Here is a 23935-nt window from a genome sequence, read left to right on the forward strand (position 1 = left end):
ACATAAAATTCAGCGATGCTGATTGACCAAATGCTTATCAATTTGCCATAGCAACCACAGATGATTAGTTATATTTAGTCTATTTTCTGGGGTGTAATCAGCATGCCATTCTAGCATGATTCATCCTGCTGGATGTTGTTCTAAAAGTTGTGAGAAATGTCTCTTTCTGTGAACCTGGAGTCCTCTCTTAATTAAGATATTAAAATGTCAAACTTTTTTTATATTTGTCAGTTGGCTGAAAAGAGCTCAATCAGATTTGAAAACCTGCTGCAGGAGGGGGGTGCAAATCAAACATTGGCAACACAAATGACAGGAAAACTTGAAGAGAGTGCACTGCTTACTAAATTCCCCCAACCGTGTATTGCAGTAGTTTATGTAGAAAGACGGATGAAACGCCTTTCATTCATTATGTCTTGGTTTTACCCTTTTTGGCACCAAATCCTCCAAGTTCCAGAGGTTGCATTCATACCCTGTTGGGGGTTCTTTTGGCCCCAGTTTCTTGACCTTCACCCTTCTGCCAAGCACCAGGCAAATGATGCATCGCCGCATGTGCAAAACCTAAAAGCTGACTTTAGTTTCACCATAAATTTAAGAGCTATTCTCATTTCTCCCCCACGGTACTTTTGGTGAAATGTTCTAGGTCTGCCTTGCAGCTACAGCAGTGTGAGGCGGATAAAACAACAATCGACTCAGCGAGGTGAATCCAGTGAGTCACGCACGAGGCTGAATGTGACAGTAAGTGTGCAAATGACAGAAGACGTGTCTTTTGTGTGATTGATGGCTTGCAGTTTGTCACAGTTTGTCGGCAGCTGAGAGGCTCTTAACAGGCCATGATTGGCTGGCACAGTCTGCGTCCCCATGCCTCATTAATTCCTCCGTGCCCGTGGAGTCTTCAATCAGCATTAGAGCTGGCTATTCCCCTTCACCCCTTTGTATCGTTTGTATCATGTATGCTCCTGCTCCAGAGCTGGAAGGCCAAAAGATTTGGTACTGATTAGAGCTGCTGGACCTGCAGCTGTCTGAGAGGCTTCGCCTTCTCTGGATGACGAAATTAACACAAGAAGACACGCGAGATGCATGCACCTGGGCACTGTGTGACACAGTGCAGCTTAAACACAGCTGGATCTCCTCCAGATTAAAGTTACATCGCATTCATTAAAGAAAGGACTGTGTGCAACATTTAATTTTCAGCTTTCAGTCAGGGTGGACACTTACTGCTCCCCTCACTTGTCAGGACAATGAGAAGTAAAGGACATACTGAGTGCAGAGCTGAATGAGAATAAGCTGCATGATGTGTTGCGCGCGCGTGTGGACAGTATGTGTGTCCAGTATGTGTGTCCAGTATCTCCTTTTGTGCAAACACGTCTGTAGATTAATGAGCTTCTGGCTGAGTTGCCAGAATTCACCCTTTTCTTCTTGTTTTTTCTTTGTTGCTTTTTTTTTCTCTTGTGCTTCAGCACAAATATTCTCACCTGCCACCACCTAAAAATGCTTCATCTTCTTTCTAATTTACTCTTCAGCTTCAGTGCCAGCTAGAGCGCATGAATATGTACGAATATGGCTTACATGTGTTTGATTTAGCTGAGGGGGTTTGTATGCATGTGCCTCAATACGCATGCGTGTGTGCATGCGTGCGTGCGTGCGTGTGTGTGTGTGTGTCAGAAGGAAAGTATCTTGATCCGCTGGATGACAGCTGTAGGAGGAACTGAGAGATATAAAGGCTGGTCACATATAAGAGGGTCAAATTGATTTCCCATGAACACCGGGAACAGGCTTTTACACATGGGGGGCCTTATCAGCGTTCCAGAAACACTCACACAGTGAATAACAAGTATCTGTGAAGTCTGCTGTCAGGGAAAGGGAAAAAAATGCTCATTTGTATGCTGCTCAATAGATTTAAAAAAAACAAAACAACAACAGACATTTGAGCACATTGCACAGGGCAGGAATCCACAAGCTGTACCTTGACAAGATCACAGGCGTTTTGACTCTGTCAAGGTAGAGACAGAGTTTCCAGACCTCCTCAAAACACACAAGGAAAATTATTAGCACTTACACACACAGAATAGAATAGGATAGAAATTATCTTTATTGTCACACCGATGGGAAATTCAGGTGAAACTGCAGCAAAAGTGCATGTAAGAAATTGAAGCCTGTAGGTTCAAGCAAAGAAAAAAAAACCCATAGAAATATAGTAAAAACAAAAGTAAGAATAATACATTAAAAAGTAAGTACGAAATGACATCATAAATACTGTACAGGCTGCAAGAATAGCAAGGACATTTTTTTTCCCCAACTAAAATCAGAGGACAAAATATAATAAAGTAATGGCAAAACACCTTTTATTGGATGTAAATAGCGCACGCTGTTGCTTCTGATTTGTTGCGTTTTTTCCCCCTAAACCATAGGAGCCATCATTGAGGAAATATTGCTGCTGCACTGCAGGAATGGCTGCAGTAGATGATACTAATGGCATTTCATTAAGTTAAGATGTGCTGCAAATGCTCTGGTCCACTCAAAGTTCAGGTTACATCTGTGATTTATATAGCTATAGATCAGATCATTTATCCTGATCCACATTATGCTGAAGACTTAGGAAAAAAAAGAACAGCAGGTGAAATCAAAGCACCAGTGTTGGTTGCCACCACTTCTTAGGAGAACCTATAGTAGAAATGTTAAAACCGATGTTGATGTCGCTGTCTCCAGCTGACCTCGTCAGCTCATTTCTGCTCACACTCTTTCGAAATGGTTCGATTGCTTGGCGCCTCTGATGGATTGTAATCTCAACGGCTGTCATTTTCGCTCAAAATGCGGCGGAACGGCACTCGAGCGGAGTGACTGCCAAATACAATTAAGTCTCATTCTGAAAATATTAATCGTGTCTGACACGAGTGTGCCGCGTAAATATAACATCGGCGCCAACATTTATACATGTTTGAAGTGACAACCTGAAATGGCAGCTGTTGGTTCCTGCTATGCTGTGTTTAAAAAGATCATCCAATGGTTGACAGAGCAATGATGCAGAGATGGCAGCATGCGGTTCTGCATTTACTGTAGCCCTCGTAAATAACCGATGGCACAATATTCTCAGCTTGGAAGATTGTAGGTGCACTGTGAGGTGAAGTCATGCAGGAGATAGAAATGGAAAGATCTGTTGAGGAAAGCCGTATACACAGATTTAAATCCTAAACGATTCAGTCACCTAAAGTTTCTGCTCCAAGATCAACACAACTACTGCAGACTTTGGTCTCAACGCTGTCAGACTTGTGCGACTTCGGCGCAATACGTCGCGCAGCCAGTTTTGTAAACCATTACTTTGCTTTTAAACTCAATTCATTGAACAAAGGGTAAAAGCTCAGAGCCGGACCGATGTGCTGATCTCTTTCGTCTGTAAAGACTCTAGCCGCAGCATTTTGAAAAAGTTGAAACGGTATTGTAATAATCGGGTCTGCTGGAAACAAACACATGAACTAATACAATTGGTAATAATATGTTGCCTTTATGATAAAGTTCATGTGGTTGTCAAGACTCAAATCAGACCCGTGATCGCCCTCAGATTTTTCGACTTTGAGCTTTTTAAACTGACAGACTGAAGGTGGGCACTGATTCTTAGTCTTTCGGTACAAAAACTAAGACTTCAGTTTCATCTTTATTTAGCTGACGAACATTTTGATTTTTGATTGAACTGATTTTTGGTCTTCTTTCTAAAGCAGCTGCTTAGAGATGAGGAAGAATTTGGTCAAAGACAGAATAAAAGACAGAGGTGTGCAACCTGAAGGAGAGTTTAGTGGAAGTCTTTTAAAATTACATGCTGGAGTTCTTATTGACTGCAGGAGCCAAACAATCTACAAAAACGGTAAATAATTCTTCCTTAAGAGTTACCAGAGGGCGCTTCTTTGATTCTGGAGGCCTCTCCTTACAGAAATAGACGCAAGACTTCAGCAAAGCGTTACTATATAAACTCACTGTCAGTGATGAAATGATACTGACAGGGCTGAGGGGAGAAAAAAAAAAGATAATTTCCCTCTAATATTACCACTTTAAGTGTGTCAGAAATAACGACAGGAGGCAGAGAATAGCCTGTCATTCACCCCTCCTGGGAACTGTTCCACTTAAAGTTGCTGTATTCTATCTTATTTTATTTTTTTTCCAAGTTTGGACAATCACAGATGTTTGCGCAGAAAGAAAAAAGAAGTTATATGAAGGATGGATAACAGAGAAAAGTGAAAGCATCTGTTTTAAGATTTAACGCTTGGGTGAGCCAAATGAGAAGGTGAGTGGCTTTACGACCGGGTGCCGTCGCCGCTAATCAGATTTAGCACCACACAGCCTGGAATAATGGTTCCCCGGTTCTGCTCTGCATTTGCTGTCAGCCTGAAGTCCTGCATACTTCTGCTGCTCACCGCTCCTTTTCTGCGCAGAGACAGAAATAGTGTGTGGTTGAATGATACTGGTGGCACGCAGTGGCAGCTGGCGTTTCTTTCTCCTGGCCACCGGCATCCCTGTCCCACACAAAATATAAACAGACTCAAGCAGTAAATACACACACACACGTGCACACACACACACACACACACACATACGTACAGCAATGGTGAGCAGAGGCAGGCTGTCAGAAGTGAAGGCCAGCCCGGCGATGTGAGATGTTGTGACACTTTACCTCATTACATTTTCCTAGGTTGTTATGAATGTTGGAGCAGTGCTGTCAACCAAAGCACAGACCTGTATAAAACACAATGTGAGCCGCCCCTTCCCAATACCCCCCAACTTTACACACACACATAAAAAAAAACACACACACACACACGTTCCCATATCCATATCTCCATCTCGCTCCATCAGGAAGCGAGTCGGAGCCATACCTTCCTTCTTTATTTGATGTTCCCGTGTGATACTCTAGAAATGTCCACCAGGCAGTTTCTTAGGCTCGCTTTCCTGACGTCTCCTTGATGTGTGGAAACATCTGGTAAACCACAATGATTGGGATCACTGCCGGTACGTATGCGTTTGCACATGATGTACTGCACCACTCTGTCTGAGGGAAATGAGGAAGTAACACATCTTTGTTCATCCTTACATGTTAGCCAAGTACAGATGATGAAAATGCTTCAGCCAGAAATACATTTATTAATTTTTTTATTTATTTATTTTTGCCAGAGGTTGATCAGGGTTTCTCAGATTTCCCTGAAGAATAGCTGAGAAGCTTCAATCACGCTGCATTTATGTTCTAGAAGTTGTTTTCTCTTCTTCCTACTGAGCCAGTCTGTGACGCTGCAATAAAACCCAAAGCAAATACACAGAACTATTATGATTATTTGCACACCTACTCCTCCATCAGCCATCGCTTAGCTCAGTGTGAATGTTCTTTGATTGCCTCTAAGTGCAGTGTGCTGCTTCACTCATTCCAATATGCATGTGTGGCATTTAAGATTTTCTGCAAATTTCTCGCTGAACAAGGCTGTTTCTTATTTAGTGAAGTTGCACTTAAGCGACATTAAACAACGTTCCTTTGAGATCAAACGACTGAAAAGCACAAGATTTTTTAAGGACGAATCTCGGCGACCTCATCCAGAGAAACTTTTCTCTTATCACACATGTAAACATCGGCAAAGCAAACTCACACGTATCTGCAATTATGTCATGTTGTTCAGGTGGTGGATGGAGACAGGCGGAAGAGACTAGTAATGGTGGACGTTTAATGAAGAATAATAAATAAAGAAGAACTTGCAAAACAAGGGGATCATCGAAAATCACATTTTACATCCATCTAGGAGTTGAAAAACAAACTTGATGGATGCAGAGCAGAACGAAAGGGCAGACAGGGAAGGAGGAAGGTAGAACCATCACTTCCATCAATCATGATGAGAAAGGATCATATCCCCAACTTTGTCTCTCTGCCCAGGTTTCCAACAATATGGACAGAGAGTTTTAAAAGAGGAGAGACAACAGCAAATGAGGTGGAATAGCAGTACCTACCAATAACTGATGGTGTCATCCAGCACATGTTGAATATCATCTCTACTGCCCAGAAATTGAGCTGCTGGCATGTTATGACAGTCACTAGGCTGTCATAGAGCAACGGTCTTCAGTCAGAGGCCTTATCAGAGTAACTGCAAGACTGACTGCTACCAGAGATCCTTCCTGCCCACAGCAAGATCTGATACTTGGCTCATATGATCCAAGTACTTGGCTCATATGATCCAAGTATCTCTGTAGATACTCGGATGATATGAGTTAATTTAATTTCCTTCCAGTACAACAACATACCTCTCTGTACTTTAAGAAACATGGACATAATCTTTCTGACTCTGTTTAGTTGGTACTGGGGAGTACCATGCTGTATAACGGCTCCGAACACTTAACTATCGATTGATAAATATTAAATACTCACAATCTCCTCAGTAAACAAACCAAAGTTTTTTGTTTTTTGTTTTTTGTTTTTTCTTTACGTCGTCAAGCAGTAAAAAAAAATTCCAAGCAAACTAGAGATTAAGTATGCACAGATGTGAGCTGTTTGGTTTAATAATTACACCACTGTTTTCTATGCTGATCTGCAGCCTTAGGGGGAAATATCTGGATTCGTTCATCTCTTACCCGGTGGCATTTTTAGTGGAGTGCATATTTTCAGACACCAATTGAAATATTAAAGCTGCATGCTCGAAAACAACAAAACAATTAGCTGTGTGCCAATAAGCAGTCATGCTCTGCTATGGTGTAAAGGGAAAGAATTGTTTAAAGATAGCTATTGTGTAATTTCCACAAAAAAGGAGTTTCTGCTGATAAAGATGGTTGTAAAATGCCAGAGAAGCAATGCAAACTGTCTTTCATAATGAATTATGAACGTGTAAATCAGTAGCAAATATTTAGTCTGCAAATAAATAAGATAACAAATGAAGAGGTTTTGCAATGTTTACACAAGCTCTTCTTGCTGTTGCTGTCCTTGTTGTTTGCAGCCAGGACAACTAAACCAACATTTATAGTGTGTTCAGACATAGTCACGCAGAAAATCTGCTTTCTGGAAAAGCACAACATGGCCCATTGAGCGTTCACGCTGTCTGGATGAGCAGCAGCTAAACAGAAAGGTATCCATCTTCGTAGAAGGCTTTGGAAATGTCAATGCCCCTCAGCAAACCAAAGGGGAGTCAATCATCCAGGGTCGTCGCTATAAAAGACGACAAACACAAAAAGCCTTTTAACCAGAACCTTCGTGTGACAAAAAAAAATTCCATTTCAAAGCTGTTATTTTACAGCACGTTATGTCGGTTTATTTTTTTTACGCAATGCCAGCATTTAGGAGAACGTAGAAAGCCTGACCCGATTTGTCAGCGTTTCAGGGAAGCGGAGGGCTGCTCTGGCGTACAGTACGATTTTTAGCTTTGGATCCCGTTCCAAGGCTTTTAGCACAAGAGTGCGGCTCTTGTTTGCTCTGATAAGTGTACATTTTCCTCTGGGTGTCTGCCAAAATAAAAAAATCTTCCTCTTTGATATTAATATCATCCCCTCATGACCTCTGTAGAACCTTGTTAGACGTGAAGTCTTTGGGTGGCATTTACTGGTTCAAAGGTTCTCTGTGTAATTGATCAGTCGGCTGTTTGATCTGTAGCTACGGCTGGCATTTAGTCCCGTACAGGAGAAAAGGCGCCTTCGTGCTCTGTCAGGGTTTCATTTATCCATGGCTGCCACCTACTCAGGTCGGTTGTGGAAGAATACGACTCGTAATGAGATCTTTTCGTACCCTCCAACCTTTGTAGATGCATATTTACATAATAAATCTGCACAGAAGGTAAACATACGCAGGAATGCGGTGTTTTTTTTTTTTTCATTTGTTTGAATGTTACATTTTCATTTTGTCTACCCAGCTGTTCTCCTTCTTCCCCACTCCATGTTTTATTAGTTAATCTTAGATAACCAAAGAGGGAACATTTAAGACATTTTGAAAGACTTTCAAAATTTGTAATCTTTAAACAGTTATCAGTTTGATAAATGAATAGCTGTCATCATAAACATTAGATAAGATAAAGATTAGTTTTTGCATTCAGAAAAAAAACCCAAAAAACAGTTGACTCCATCTTCAAAGGACCAGCATTTATTAAAAAGCGACGTCAAGGATAACAGAAGCGGAAGCTGCAGTTATTTTTGTGTTGCAGAAAGAGTAAAAATACTTCAAATGTTCCCCTTTTTGACATTTCTCTTTATCAGTCGCCGCAGATCATTTTTACTGTCGAAAATAGAAAATAGGGCATATGCAAAACAGCTCACTGTCACACATTTAGAAGAAAATAAAACAAAATGCAGATAATGAGTGAGCGCATCCATACGCGAGCACTTATGAAAACTAAGTGGCTAAATAGGTCTGTAAACATTTGTAGCTCTCTCGTGTTCGAAGCGGAGTGGTTGGGAACAAGAGCAACTGAGCCGTGCAGCGGTGAACGGGGTCGGCGGATGATGAGGTGCATAGCGGACAGAGGTCAGCAGCTTTTCCGCAGTCAGTGGCTACAGATTTACAAACGTGACACAGCATTTTTGATTGGCTCAAGAGCAGTTCACAGTGAGCGTCTGCTTCCTGGACGCAGCCAGCCCCTGCAATTCTCCTGCGTTAGCCTTACCAGTTAGCCTATGCTAATAGTTAATAAATAATAGTTAATAAAAGGTGATCAGGTCAGAAAGAGCTGCGACAGACTGGCGACCTGTCCAGGGTGACCCCGCCTCTCGCCCGGAACGTCAGCTGGAGATAGGCACCAGCACCCCTCCCAGCAACCCTCCTGACCCCAATAAGGACAAAGGTGTAAAGAAAATGGATGGATGGATGGATGGAAAGAGAGAGAGACAATAATTGGCCCTCACTAAAACCAAAGACAAAAACAACCAACTAGTCAAAGTAAAAGCATTTCTTCAGAAACGGGAGGAAAGTACAGCAGACATGATTGACTATTACATTTCAGGTAAAGAAACCGCACTTAAAATTACTTTTCCTACCCTCCCATACAAAAGAACCAATTCTGAAGTAAATGGATAATACAAAATGTTATGCAGTCGGTGTTTAGTAGAGATGGATTACAAGCTTAGTGAAAGCAAAAAAAAAAAAAAAACCCTATAGAGGATTCCAGACAAATTCAAGGGTTCACGAGCGTGAAATTGTTCATATCTGTTAAACACTTTTATATGGCAATGAGAAGGAGTTGTCTGGGTTTATTTGGCTTCAGAGTTCACAGGTAATTTACAAGAGAATTGAAGACATAAATCTGAGTGCTGGAAGGAAAAGAGACTGCCGGGGAGAGAGGATGTGGATGGTCAGGGAGAGGCGATCTTTAACTCTGTTTATCTGAAATAAACAGATAATTAACACAACAAAATGAGAAATGGTAGAAATATTTGTTAAGGTGAGCCCAAGGATCTTTCCTTCCTGTTTTTTTTTTATGTCCCTTTTAACTTTTTTAATCATGTTTTATTCACACGTATCAGTAGTTAGACACAACCTTTCTGTAAACCCACAGGTATTCTTTGAACTAGTTTATTTTTTTGTGATTGCACCGGCAGTGCTTCTCAAAAGTATTCATGCTGTAAGTATTGGCTTTTTTATTATGCTGTCACTTTAAAACCTCAAACTTCTTAAGAACCTCAAAAAGAGGAGCAGCAAAATGAACCCAATCTTGAAAGAAAGTAATAAAAAGTTCTGTTTGTAGTTCTGCTGCAAGACATGTTTCGGACTCGGCAGGTGAAATAAGGTGCTCTGGTCAAATGAGGCTAAAATTTTACGTTTTGGCTTGAATGCAAAAAAAAAGAACGGCTTGGACTAAATATGAATTAAGATTAGGACTAAGTTTAATCATCCAGCTGGATAATAGTCCTCAACACACAGAGCTACAATTGAATATATCTGATCAAAACATATTTATTTTTTGTAGACCAAAGTTTGTGTTTGTAATTTTGACAAAATATGAAAAGGTTTAGTGGTTATGACTACATTTTCAAGGTGAAACTTGATTTTCACAGCTGCATCGTTTGGAACCATTTCAGATTCCTGCAGTTTGAACATGAAAGGAGAAGAATTGCCATTTAAGACAGCATGCAGCATGTACAGTTAATTTTCCTGGTAGATAAAGTATTTTGCTTCTTGTTGTTTTGTCGTCATTTCTTGTCTCACGCCAGATCATACATTAAGACAGTCACACACGGCTAAACTGAGCATCTTATTCCATCTCCTCTGGCTCGATATCTTTCGTCTGCATCGACTTTAAGCTTTGAAATCAGCCGGCCCTAAGCGGAGCAACAGCAGTGAAGCTGTCATGCTGTTCGCGCCAATCGGGCTGATCCGCCCAAACGCTGCCGCCTGCAAAGCCGCTGTAATCCGACCCCAAAAATCACCAACTTCCTCGCAGAATGGTATCACCTCCGCTCCGTCTTTCCACCCTTGTTTCCATCGCCTCAGCCTCCTAACCCGGCCCTGCGTCGCTTTTCAGCATCCTCACATTTCCATATCTTCCTTCAGCCCTCAGACGTTCCTCTGCCTCCCACCATGACCTCTTGTCAGAGCCTCAGAGAGACTCTCAGAGCTTGTGATGGTTGAGGATTGTTAAGTTGCCAGCTGCAGCTTTAATGATTGTGCCTTCAGGCCGAGATCAGCCAAAAAGAGGAAGAAAAGAAAAAAAAACAGGCATTTCTCTACAGAATATGAGCTCTTGTGGAACATGTGGTTGAATTTGTTTATAAAGGCAACATAATTCTTAAGTTAGAATTAAAAAATGTTTGCCTAATTGAAATTGATCTGCATGTATGTTTTGTGGTTCCCAATGAGTGAAGCATTTGAAATGGGTACACTGGTACAAATTGAATCTTCTGTGCGTGTGTGTTCGGTGTGTGTGTCTATGTGTGCTCTCCCTCGCTTTTGCTGCTCCATGTCCTGCAAACGCATCGCAAATTAGCTTCATGTGCTCTACTGCATCCCCAAACAGCTCGCTGATGAATTCAATCTATTTGCCCTAATTATAACTTTCACAGGAACACCTCTAATCTGACTAAAACTTGGCGTTGAGCTGTGGCAGGTATCTGCGCAAACTGCTGTCTGAAGAGGGATGTTTGTGTATGAAAGAGTATGTTGATTTGTCCTAATTTTCGACACATCTTGTGACATGGCAACCTCAAATATAATTGCGGTTTATTGGCGTTTTATGTGGCGGATTACCACAAAGTAGTTTAAAATGGTGGCTTCTTAAAAAAAAAAAAAAAACAATCTGGAGAGTTTGGCATTCACTTTGTCTTCACCTCCTCTACTTTGAATGAATGTGCTCAAAAAACTTGCAGGGCAAATCCTGTGGAAGAGTTTAGGCATGCATTGTTATGGCCCAGTCAAAGCCCAGACCTAAATCCGAATTGGACTCCAGCGTGACACATTGTCACGTATCAACATTACATCCTTATCTAACTTGTCGGTGACTTGTGTGTTTTACAAAGGCGAATGTTTATGTGTTTTACTCTCTGTAAATCTCTAAACAGATGGCAATTAAAAGAGGATTATACAAATATTGACCAGTGTGGGGTAGCTAAATATGCAGCACCGATTTTCAGATTCTTATTTGTCAGAAATAAAATAGCTAGCTGTATGCCTTTCTATCCCCTTTCCAAGTGTGCTATGCTTTGTGTTGCTCTGCCACAGAAAACCCCATTAAAGTCCGATGAAAAATGCGGTTGTAGTGTCTCAAAATGTGAAAAAGTTGAAGGAGTACAAACACGACTTTGACTCCATCCCCTGTTCTCCCTTCAATGTTTCCCTCCAGACATTGACGACTGCCAGTCTAATCCGTGCCAGAACGGAGGAACCTGCATCGACGAGATCAACTCCTTTGTGTGCCTCTGTCTGCCCAGCTACGGCGGAGCTACGTGCGAAAAAGGTAACAATGCAGGCAGCGAACGAGCGAGCGAGCGAGCGCTGCCTTCCTCTTTTTGTTGTGTTGCGTGGCAGCAGAAGAAGAGCAGAAAGATGATAATGAAAAGATGTAGATGATGGAGGGGAAGGAAATAATTGGGAGCGGAGCAAGAAGTTTGGAAAATGAGTTTAAAAAAAGAAAGTCAAGCACACACACAAAAAAATGAGATGAAGAGGCTACGGATGCGAGGTGTTGGAGTAGAGGTTGAAGAACCGGAAAAGATGCGGGGAGATGCTGATGACATGGGCACAGGAGGAGAGGAGCATGCCTAAAGAAAGTGTAGACAACGAGACTGAGATAGAAGTTTAATGAGGGTGTGTGGATGGAGGGAGGGAAGAGGGGGAGGAGGAATAAATACAGGGAAGCCCTGAGAGATAATATGATGGATTAATACAGAACACCTGCGTCCAGATGGTTTTGTTTTCTACGAGGGGAATTTCTGTTTTATGGAAATTGCCAAAATTCCCACGTGAGGAGAGGGCAGTGGAAGAAGGTTGGATGGAAATATGACAGACGTGTTCACTCTGATGCTACGGAGAGGAAAAACCCGCCACTGCTTTGTTTATTAATATTTCTTCTGATCTGATTTTGACCCTAGCTGTGTGTTCCTGTTCAATAAAAACACAAGAATAGCCTGTTTCATTCCAACAAACAGCAAAAAAAACAATAAAAAAACTGACGGCTGGGGAAGAACAGAGTGGCAGAAATTCAGAAGAAACTGATTGAAATTTGCCTGTTTTTTGATATTTATTCCTATTTTATCAGCAGTTTGCAATCAAAACATCCGTCCAGTCCTCCACCTATTTTCAATACTCGTTTATTCTTGCAGGGTCCCAGCGGCGCTGGAGGCTAAATTCAGGGGTTTTTGGGGTGGGGCCACACTGACAGGTCACCGGTCCATCGTAGAAAATTAAAAACATCAATTCCAAACTCTTACATTTACTAAATACTTGCATCTGTGGCGTGGCGATAAATCAGCATTCACACCAAACGCACTAGTGATTCGGTTCAACTCATCTGATAGGAAGCATTTTGCAGAATTTCAACGTGGGGATATTTGCAGAAATATTAGAGAAAATATCTCTAATGTAACATTCTATCATATTTCAATAAAATAACACTCCTTGCTGTCTTTCAGCGACGGCACGAGAGAACATAAGAAATAGGAGGTTTTAAGAAAAACATAAATTTTGAGTATGCGAGTGAGAGATCAACGTGCAGAAAGATGCTCAGAGACTATGATTTATGACTCGTCGCTCGTCTCGACTTTTGACTTACTGTAGTTTTTCAGGATGGAGCAATCAATGCCAAACTGACAGAGTGCAGAAAATGAAGCACAGTAAATAATGAACTATTAAATGACAAATGCCGTCTAAACAACAATGGCTTTATTTGGCAGATTTAAAACTGACCTATCAGCCCAGAATTTATCTTGTTTTTCTATTTTGCCTTTGCAACAACAGTGATCCATGTGTTCTCTATTCCTGATCCAGTTTTATGTTGGTCTCTGTTCAATAATGATCCGTTGTTTGGACACAAGGAAATGCTGGATTGTGGGGTAACAATCTAATTTGGGTTCATTGTAAGTGTAGAATTACATCCCAACCAGTCTTAAAAGAGATAAAAAGGTTTGCTTTTTACATATTTTGTGTTCTCAAACTGCACATTAGTCTTTGTTGTTGCATGGTTTTTTTTAAAAGTGGGAATTTTTACCAGCCCTGAAAATGCTTGGGTATGCATCTGCACTGTGACGTTTGGAAACGCATCACGACTGATTTTAATACTCTCAGATGTCAACAGCATCAGCTGAGCAAGAATATGACATTTGATATGCAATTTGTCGACTTATTTTCTTATTTCAGCACAAAGATGATGCAGGCAGACAACCATAATACTAGATCATACTAAAGGGAGTTGTTCCCTCTACGGTGCTCTGTGGGAATCTACATTGGCAAACATAGGACTTGGATTTCCTATTTCCCATTTTAACTGCTTGGAAACGCAATAAAAAAAATGATTGAGGTTCTCCCCACATGAAGATAGACATTTCTTTTCCTCGATGTGCATCCGCCATCCACATTATAGCTGCACGGTATCAGGAAAACATGTCATTGTGACACTACTGTTCAGTACTGCAAAGAAGATATCGATTAAATTTAGCCCACGTTTTATTGACTCCTTTCTCTTTTTCTTCTACATCACACTGTCCCCACAACTCTCAATAAGCGTCAACATCAGGTAATAAAAGTACTTTTGTGTATCGAGGGCATGGGAAATCCACCCAACTCTGCAAATATTTTACAAGCAGGCAGAATATACTTACATGGCAGTTTAAATATTCAACTAAAAATCAACAAAGAAATTGCATTCAAGCAGTCCTTTGCAATTGCAGTATTGCACATATTAATGTTGTGTGATTTGTCATGTGGAGTATTTGTAATCCATCTGCAAAAATGTTGATGTTTTTTTTAGAAACTCAATTTTTTTAAATTAAAAAATGAGAGTTACACATTGGATCGCATTTTACACGTCCAGCTTTGGTTTTGGGAGAATCTCTAGTCTAGCTCTGCGTTAGCCGTCCTCAAGATCTACTTCTTCTAAATTTTAATGTAGTCAATGTCAATACTACTACCGCCTTCTGGCAGAGCACGGGTATTACAGCATCAGCGTCCTGGCATGTTTTTCTAAAATCACTAACAGTGCAGTACTAGGAAGTGTTGATTTCTCTCAAAATGTTTGTCTTTAGCTCTAAATGTATTTATAAAGCAGCAACTTTAACCCCCCCCTGCTTCAGATATTGATCCTGGTGTGTTTGTTGACTTGCTGTCCTTTTGACAGTTTTTACTGTACTTTACTAAAGAAGGTTCTGATTGGATAAAATAGGTGCTAAGTGCCTGTGCTACATCAACTGGACTTTGTCCAAGTGCGCCATAAATTGATATGTTTTAAAAGCACCTTTTTATTACTTCAGTTTTGATCAGAGGATCTTCATTTGATCTGATGTAGATGTTTAAACACCTTGACGATTTTGTTAAATTGATGTTGAGGCTCTCGTTAATGTACATCTTCAGTACAAACACTTGATTGGTTTCCTACATTCCATTCTATTTAACCTTCAGCTGTGTGCACACTTATCTTCTGCTTTTTTGTGTCTTCCACACACACACGCAAACACAACCTATGTGTGCCACGCGTTTTTACATTCGCCTGAGCGTTGCCTCTGTTCCCCCTCGTGCTGTGTTGCTACCATCATGACTGATTGGGAGCAGCAGGGCTGATTGTGTATAACTAAACTCTCTGTTTTCCTGTTGCTTTTATCTCTCGTTGCCCTGGGCCTGCAGAAATGGGGAATTCAGCAGGGAAGAGTACAATTCTCAACAGGCGTCGCTCTGTCATTTCAGCGGGATCACCATTTTATATCCAGAGGGAGGTCTGAACTGCAACAAGAACAGCAGAAATGAACTCATTTGTTCCGCCAAAGCCTCCATCCATTTAAATGTCATCCTGTTGGTCCCTTTCCCACTAAAGTGCTCCAGTTTCTCCTTTATTTTTTATTTTTTTTCCTCGGTGTGTGCTTCGGTGCAAGTGTTCCCGAGTGTGTGTGCTCGATTATGTTTAGAGGCAGGGACTGCGAGCTTCAGATGCAGGCCAGATACGGTCCGTTGCAGGCTTCCTCCAGCCTGTTACCATGGAGATGCCATCTTGGAGTCAATAAAAGTTAGCTGACAGGGCTCAAGTCCTCAAGTGACCGTACGCTGCAAAGAAGAACATTTGATAATTCACAGGTTTTATTGGTGGATTTTAACATTTGTTTGTTTCCATTTTCAATTTTCCACTCTGAGACTAATCATCTTTTGTCTGTGGTAAAAATAATTATACTATTAAGCTTTACTTTCTTGCAGCTTTTGTTAAATTTATTGAAGGTAAATTTGCCAAACAGGAAGTAGAGTGGGTAAATAAACCTTCATTCAGTCTTTACTCATGCAAAAACTAAAGCAGAGTCTCTCCTGCAGATTTTTTATTTTCTTTTAAAAATCGACAAAGAAAGCACAACACCTCATCAGTCGCTTTGTTCCAATCTCATTTTTAATACATCTATAACTCAGTGATTCAGGTTTTTTTTTTTTGTTTTTTTTTTTGTTTTTTTTTTTTTGCTATGATTCTTCCTTTGTCTGTCTAGAGAGAAAAAAAAAGACAATATGCTTACATCTCTGAGCGTGGATTTGCTGCTCTGCTATTCCGCTACTATCGCTGTTTGATGTTTCCCTCCTCGCCTTTCTCCCTCCGCTTTCTGCATTTCTTGAATCTTTCCTCCGTCTCTTTTCTTCTGGTGCGCCGATAAAATTGCCGTTGTACTCTGTTAGCATTCGCATGTTTGCACTCCCGCGCGTCGTTGCGTGTGGGAACAACTTGTCGCTTTGTTTCGCGTGGGGCTGAAAGATGATGATTTGTGTCGCAGGTTAGTAGATGTCGAACACTGTCTGGATGCGTGAAGGTTGGAGAACTTTTAGCTAAAGCAAACATCTTTTCTCCAACTCGTCAGTGTGCAAACACAACGCTTTACGTTCTTTGTGTTGCAACCACAATCCTGGGGGCGTTTTATTCGGCTGCAGTTTTTGAGGCATTTAAAACAATAAACGTTAGAAAATTGACCCAAACATATTTAAAAAACAGTGCAACGAATTACCTGTAGATGTCAATGTAGTCTGCCTGTGTGTGATTTCATATCAATACAGCTGTTCTGCAGAGGCCTTTAGAGATTTGGTACAGAAAATTAGTTAGCTGACAAATAGCAATGAGGTCAGAGGTTTATAGCGGGTTCATGTTATAAAACTAGAAACAATTAGACATTTATCAACGCATCGTCCTGAAAATGGAGAGAGTTTGGCAACCTCAAACCTGCCGGGACTCTAAAACTAAATTGACATTTAATGACAGCGATATGCTACTGGAATGAACATTTTGTGATTAATATGTAATGCGCTCGCACCATTGCATTGCATTAAGTCAGCGATACTGGTGGTTGACTTATGCAATCTTAACATGTTCATGTGTTGTGTTTTTCGGTGTGTTTCGGTTCAGTTGACACGAAAACAAGGCGACCCACACACCCACTGTGACGAATCATGAGTAGGGCAGGTCAGGGTTTCCCCCAGAGTATATTATAAGTCTGGCGGGTCACCAGGCTAAGCATTGCTTATTTATTTTAAGTCTTTTTAAAATGTTTGCATTTTTTTAAGACTTGATAGTTGGTGTCCAGGTGTTCATCTTTCAATTACAGATAATTATAAAGTAATATTTTCAAATTTCCTGTCAACTTCAAACATTTTTAACTCAAAAACTCGGCAGGCCGCTGGATAAATGACTGTTCTGACACCCTGCCAACGGGCTTAGCAAGTTTTCTGGGGGGAAACTTTGTAGATGTTTAAATTAGCTAATCAACCTTCACTGCAATGGACCGAATGTTAACTTTGGGTATTATGTCCTGGTCTTTGTGTGGGAAGTCTTTACTTTGATGGTATTGATATTCCACGTACACTTGAACGTAATCTCTGTTCGATCGGTCAGTGGAGCTGTTGTCAGTCAGTTGCCATGGTAATGGGTGAGCGTGTTTGACATATGTCAAAATCTGGACCGATAGCCTCATTCGTTTGTAGTGTTTTGATATTCATAACTCATCAAATGGGATTAAATATTTAACAGTGGGTATGGTTACTACAATGTGTATTGTATAAAATTAAATTAATTATCCAATATAAAAGAGAAATTCATTTAGTTTTATGTATACTCTTGCCTCATCAAAACCTGCTGGGAAATACAGGCTAAGAAGGTTACAACATTAGCATTTACACAGAAAACATGCATTTTTAGATATACATTTGACAACTACGTTATCCTACTGCAGCAAGAGTTCAGTTTTGCATTCTGAAAGAACTAAAGGAAAGCAAACGCCCTGGTTGTGGAAAAGTCAGCTCTCCTTTTCAAGCACAACGAAGTTGCACCTGGTTTAGACACAGAAAACTAAACTTGCTTTCGACAGGGAAACAAAAACTAGACGGCATGACGGGGGGAACCGAAGGCAAAAGTGGAGCACAACCTACCTCCTAAAGAGGTGAATCTGGGGCAAACAGACATACTTTTGAGTGTGTCTGTGCCGGCAGCAACACTGGTGCAGTGAGGTGGAAGCAACCAACAGATGATTTACTCTGAAACTAATGAGGAGCAGAGCAAGACGGAAGCGACTAACAACGGCAGGGAGTGCATCACAAGGCAGCAGATCTCGTCCTGTTGTCACTTTTAACACTTGAAGTCAGACTCTGTTCAAATTGGACATTTAACCTAACATGAGGGTCTTTTCTTATTGTCTGGAGCCAATTCCACTGAGTCACTGGCTTTGCAGCACTGCATGTGGGGGGGGGATGGAGAGCAGCAGTTTTCTTTCAATAAGAAGCAGATCCAGAAAAATCTGACTCGGTATGAGCGACCAGGTCTCTGTTTTACCTACAAGTTAATGGTAATAGCTTTATTTGGCAGAGAAATGCTATAACAAGCTGATATTTGCTTTTAAATTAGTTGAACTATGTAGATGGGTGAATAAATGCTCATCGTGGCTGTATTTCCTTTATTCAACCAGGTCAAACCTCGTTGAGATTCCGATCTCATTTTCAAGAGGGACTCAGGCAGAAATCTGCAACACGCAGCAACCTGGTTACACAAAGGTAAAACAAGTTGGAAAAGTAGTTTAAAAGCAACGACACCGATTGATAGAATTATGCCGTGTGTTTTTAAGAAAAACAGTCCAATGAAATAAGATCCAACGTCTTTAGCTTGTGCTGTAAGAGCCATCGCACCGAGCTTCCCTTTTTCTGTTCGAACTTGTGAGAAAAAAAAAATGGTTGTTGGAGCGTAAAGAATCTATGTGAAGAGTTTTATGAATCAGTATCATCAAGCGGTTGTATCTCCGAACGCTTTTTCAGAACAGAAACACTTTTCCTTGTTGGTGTAGCAGGTTTCTCTCAGCCAAGCTCTCCATGAAAAGCTTCGTACTGTACGGCGAAAAAGAAAAACACTTTCTTTGGCATCTCAGACTTTAAAGATTATTGGCATGACAAAAAGATTTCTGTGTATTTGGAACAGGTACTTTTTTTAAACATCTGTATCTGTACCTGGTTGATACAGAGGAGCCTAACCCTATTTTTAAAAATATTTTTCTTAAAAATATTAACAATCTAGCCAGTATATTTACCTTTTGACTCAAATGTGACTCTATCCAGTTGTAAAGCAACTATTGGACATTTTTGGAGTGTTTCATTTTTTTTTTTTTGTATTCTTTTAAACTGGAGGTCTGTGTTTGAGTTTTATTATTCTTTATATAATTTAGTGAGTTTAGATTAGAGTAAGAGACACATTTTCTCCACGTCGTCACAGATCCTGCAAAAGCTCTTTAAATCTATCACCAACAAGCTGCTTGGAAGAAGAAATAAAATGTTGCGCATCTCTACAGTTCTTGAAACCCAGTCGTTTCAGTAAACATTTCTGCTCCTGATGCGTGTTAAGAGGGACACACGGTTAAGTCTAAGAAGAAAAGAAGCTGGAGCCCATTTGGTTATCTCTTCTGCAGCAGTTGCATGCAGAGAAAAATACACACACATGCACGCACACACATATAATATTCCTGGAGTTTAGTCTAAGCTAAGAGAAGTTATTCAAACGGTGTCACTCTCACCCCAAATTATATTAAATGCAGCTCTTTTCAAATCTCACGTCATGCAGAAAAGCAGGAGAGTTATTCTAATTCAAGGTGCATAAATAGACATATTTCTTCTTGAGGAAAGAGAATAACAGCTCCTTAAGTTAAAATAAGTTCAGACAGAGGGGAACAAAACTGTGAAGAAAGAAAAGAGACACAAAACTGGGGGAGGGGAGGCAGCACAATAGTCAGAGCGGTATCTATTTTTCTCCGTTGTGCAATAATGAACATGTCTGATGGAGAGGTGTAAAACAGTCCTCTGAGCAACGCTTCATGTCGAATCCGTTTCTTTCCCTCCTCGTTCTAATATCCCGCATAAATCAGATCCTGCTCGGAGAGCAAAGTTTAAAACAGATTCGTTTTCTCGGTTTTCATTTGTTGTTGGAGTTTCTGTCGCAAACATTATTCAAAGAGATTGTCCTATTTTAAGATCTGCAACAAAATGTAAGAAAAAACTCCAAAACATTTTGACTGTCAAGTGTTTTGATTTAAGCATTGGTTAAGTGTTTTTTTTGTTTTGTTTGTTTCTCCTTTTGATATAATTGAATAGAGAGCCAACAATTGGGTTTGTTTTTACACAATCTTCCTGAAGTACATCAATTAAGTTACTGAGCTGATTTGCTGTTGATTAACCCCTTAAATCCAGACATCACTATCACCTCTGGGGTTAGCAAAGTAATTGCAATCAGATTTCTGTTTACGTTGAACAGAATTGGATCAGTAGCCGGTCTAAAATGGGGACAATCTTGTGAAAAACTTGTTTTCTGTATTTCATGCTGCCAAATGTTTCCACAGTAGCCATTTTTATTGAGAAATTACCCCTGATTAACATAGTTTGTATGGTTGCTCGCTAGTGTTTTTCCATCTGAAAAGCTGTAATTTATAGTGACCATTGGCTAGCTAGATGTTTGTCTAACTGTGACTCTGTTTCTTATTTTCTCAGCTTGCAGATTGTTTAGCTTTTTTTTATGTGACTATAGCTCAGCTGTCCTTTTGTGGACGAACAACGCTTGTATCTTTCATCAGACATGACATTTATTCTGAAATGATCCTACTCGTCTTTTCCCTCCCCAGTATAATTGTATAATGATGACAGCATGTGATATGGGTCCAAATATTTCCCTTCTTCCTTTAGACATTTTCCTTATATTCCAATTTTCCCTATATTCCAATTTCACAAAGCCAAATTTCACAGTTTGGCTTTGTGAAATTCCTTCAATTTCCACTCACCTCTTCCCCATTCTGTGACATAAATGCTCTTTGAGTCTTAAGGATAGTCACCATGTGTTAATTGAATTACAGTCTGAAGCCTGATTAGACTGTACATGCTCAAATTTAATCTTTAAATTACAGTGAAATAACACTATTTGACTCAAAAGTCACGTGGTGAAGGCTGCAGTTTTCTCTTTTTTCTACTTGCCCACCAACTTCTTGGCAATTAATTTTTATTGTTATTGTTATTATTGTCAGATGCCTTGTTTGTACATCTCAACAATCTGGCCTTTCATCTTTCCCATGAAGGAGTCCTGGCAGCGTTTTAGCCTGACATGAAATGACATGAAAGCCAGATGTATGTGCAAATGAAACCTTTGATGAGCCAAATAAGCAACCTTTTAAATCTACTTACTACATTTAACCTAATATTCAACAATTTACAATTTGTGTCTTTTGTTCTTGTTTCTACTTTGTATTTTGAGGCTCCGCTTACAACCAGGATTTCTGATCCCTCACCGCAGGCTGTGAATACTTGTAATTTCTTCCATTGTATCAAGACTTTGATGAGAACTGTACAGTTTGTTTTTGTTGTTGTTATTTTTAGCTGTGCACATGAAAATCATTCACAACTGGCGGGGCAAAAAAAGAAAACAAGCCTGACAAACATCTTGCTTGGAGTGCTCAAAGGAAATCACAGACTCTACATGTACAACATATCGGGAGCCGAGTTTTTCCAGATAAGGATTAAAAACCCCGTGAGCCGCTAGCTAAAATCCCTGGCCTACACACGCACACACACACACGCACGTATGATATTCTGGGGTTTTTTTTCCCCTTCTAGACAGAAAGGCATCAATTTCTTGTGCTTGCATATCAGCCTGCTCCATCGGCATCAATCGGCAAAGACTCATCTGGGGTATAATTATGCAGAACGAGTCCTCGGACTGGCATCGGTCATTCCTGTTGTGCTCTCCAGCTCCGACGCGGCAACATTCATTAGTGCTAATTGTGAGAATCACACTATTAAGATGTTCCATTAATCAACACCACTCTCATAATAGCCATTATTAAATCCTCGGCCGTTTGCACATTCCTGACACACTCGCACTTTTTTGACACTGGCTATCAGCAGATTCTCGCTCTCACTCATTTCTCTCCTCGGCGGACCACTGTCATCTGCCCTCTCGCGAACGGCACACTGAGCTGTCAGCTTTCAAAGAGGCGAAGCAAAGCACACACACACACCCGCTCACCTACACTGTGTGTGTAAATGCAAACAGCCGCTTCATCATTCAGGGGGATCTAAAAGAGCCAGGCACCCGACACATCACTCGGCGATGTGGATAAACGACCCAATCAGTTCGCTGGAAGTTTATGGCCTTTTATTTCCTAACTGCTGTTCGCTGGAGTCTCTGGGAATATTAATCGGCCCCCACCTCCCTCCCTCCCTCTCTCTCTCTCTGTCTGACAGAGTAAAAATGAGAAAAAGGAGACAAGTTGAATAATGTCTAAATATTTGAAGAGGTTGATGTGATGTCGGGCTTTGAGCCGCGCTGTCAGCGAGTGGGAGAAGAAATCAGCAGAGACTTTGCTGAAGATCTGAGGGGGAGAAAACATGGCTGTTTATTTTTGATCTCTTTTTTTTGTATTTCTCTTCTCATCTCTTTATCTTTTTCTTTTTTCTTTGTTTTCTTTACACCCACTCTGGAGTTAGCTGCTCTTTTTTTTTTTAAGTCCTCTTGAGGCATTTGCATTTTTGCTTGCAGCTTATATTTCAAACGCATTGGTTAAGGCTCTAATCGGAGCAGCACTGGGCCACCGGTCATGTTTTTTTTTTTTTCCCCACTTCCCAACATAGGGTGTGTATAAAAATGTGAATTTCTGTGTGCTTCCTCTCTCTTTCCCCTCCTGTCACACCTACCCCGAGTCTCCTGTCCCTGTTCTTGTAGATAACAAACCTTTCTCTACCTCCGTGAGCCAAACTGGACCAACTCCCAGGGCTAATACAATGTACCAGCTGCCATGTGGGTGGACACTTTTAGCAGCCGGCAACCAGGTTAGATGCTGGCGTAAAAGCCAAAGTTAGCTGTCAGCAGATAAAATGACAAGCAGCACTGCCTGATTCTGGTTCCAAAAGACCTGAGACAACATCGGGCTGGTTGTTACTTCAGCGGTTGTTTGCGCTTGCAAGCATGCTGAGGAAACTATTGCTGCGAAACGTGGATTCTCCTCAGCCCTTTGCCGTCCACACCCCTGAAACAATTACACGTCGACTGATTTCTCTAATGGAAATCTGAAAAGTGTAGCATGCATTTTAAATTCATTCCCCTCGAGTCTTTAAAGGACCACCTTTCGCTGCAGCTAAAATGCAAATTTTGTTTGTTTTTATTTTTGTTTCTACCAGCTGCTGTTCATCTAGAGACAAGAAAAGGTTTCTTTTCTTAAGATCAATCAGATTGGATTCACAGCATCACCTTTTTAGTCCTACCTCAGACCCCTGCTTAGATGTAATGCTGGGAAATAAATCAATGACAATATATATGTCGCAGTAGACACATCATCAATATTAATAGATAATATGTCTGATAGATTATCCAGTAATTTTACTGAACTTCGTCTCCGATCTACAATCGCACCGCATTGTGTGGGATGTAGGCCAAGATGGGTGGCGTCAGTTAACTCACTCGCTCTTTGGTTACCTAGCAACAATGTCTTGCGTACTTTGCGCAGCAGCAGTTTCAGGTCCTGCCACTGTGATTCATAACTGGAATGAAAACTGTGGTTAGGATGGGAAAGGTCACACCGCCAGTAATTCAGATATTTAAAACAAAAAACTAGTCAATAATTATCAATATCCACTGATATAAGATGCTTGCATTGTGATATGTTAGTCAGCCCTCTGCTGGAATTAGCATTACATGCACACTCTGTTTACTAAATAAGTGAGTAAAGTAGGCTGCCAACATGCGACAATTTGCAGATTTTTATATGCAAGAAACCACGCATCGTTTTTCTTCCACTTCGTAAAATACTTTTTGTCGGTCTG

General features: G+C 40.7%; 1 protein-coding gene across 1 annotated transcript in view; it reads left to right on the forward strand.

The window, feature by feature from the left end:
- Positions 1-23935, forward strand: part of ncanb (neurocan b) — a 158506-nt gene that overhangs the window by 113632 nt on the left and 20939 nt on the right. The window contains exon 11 of the mRNA XM_008407242.3: positions 11775-11888. Within this exon, the coding sequence (XP_008405464.2) occupies positions 11775-11888 (114 nt within the window). The remainder of the gene's footprint in view (positions 1-11774; positions 11889-23935) is intronic.

The sequence above is a fragment of the Poecilia reticulata genome, chromosome 4 (genome assembly GCF_904066995.2).
Source record: "Poecilia reticulata chromosome 4, P_reticulata-male-v2, whole genome shotgun sequence".
Taxonomy (NCBI): domain Eukaryota; kingdom Metazoa; phylum Chordata; class Actinopteri; order Cyprinodontiformes; family Poeciliidae; genus Poecilia; species Poecilia reticulata.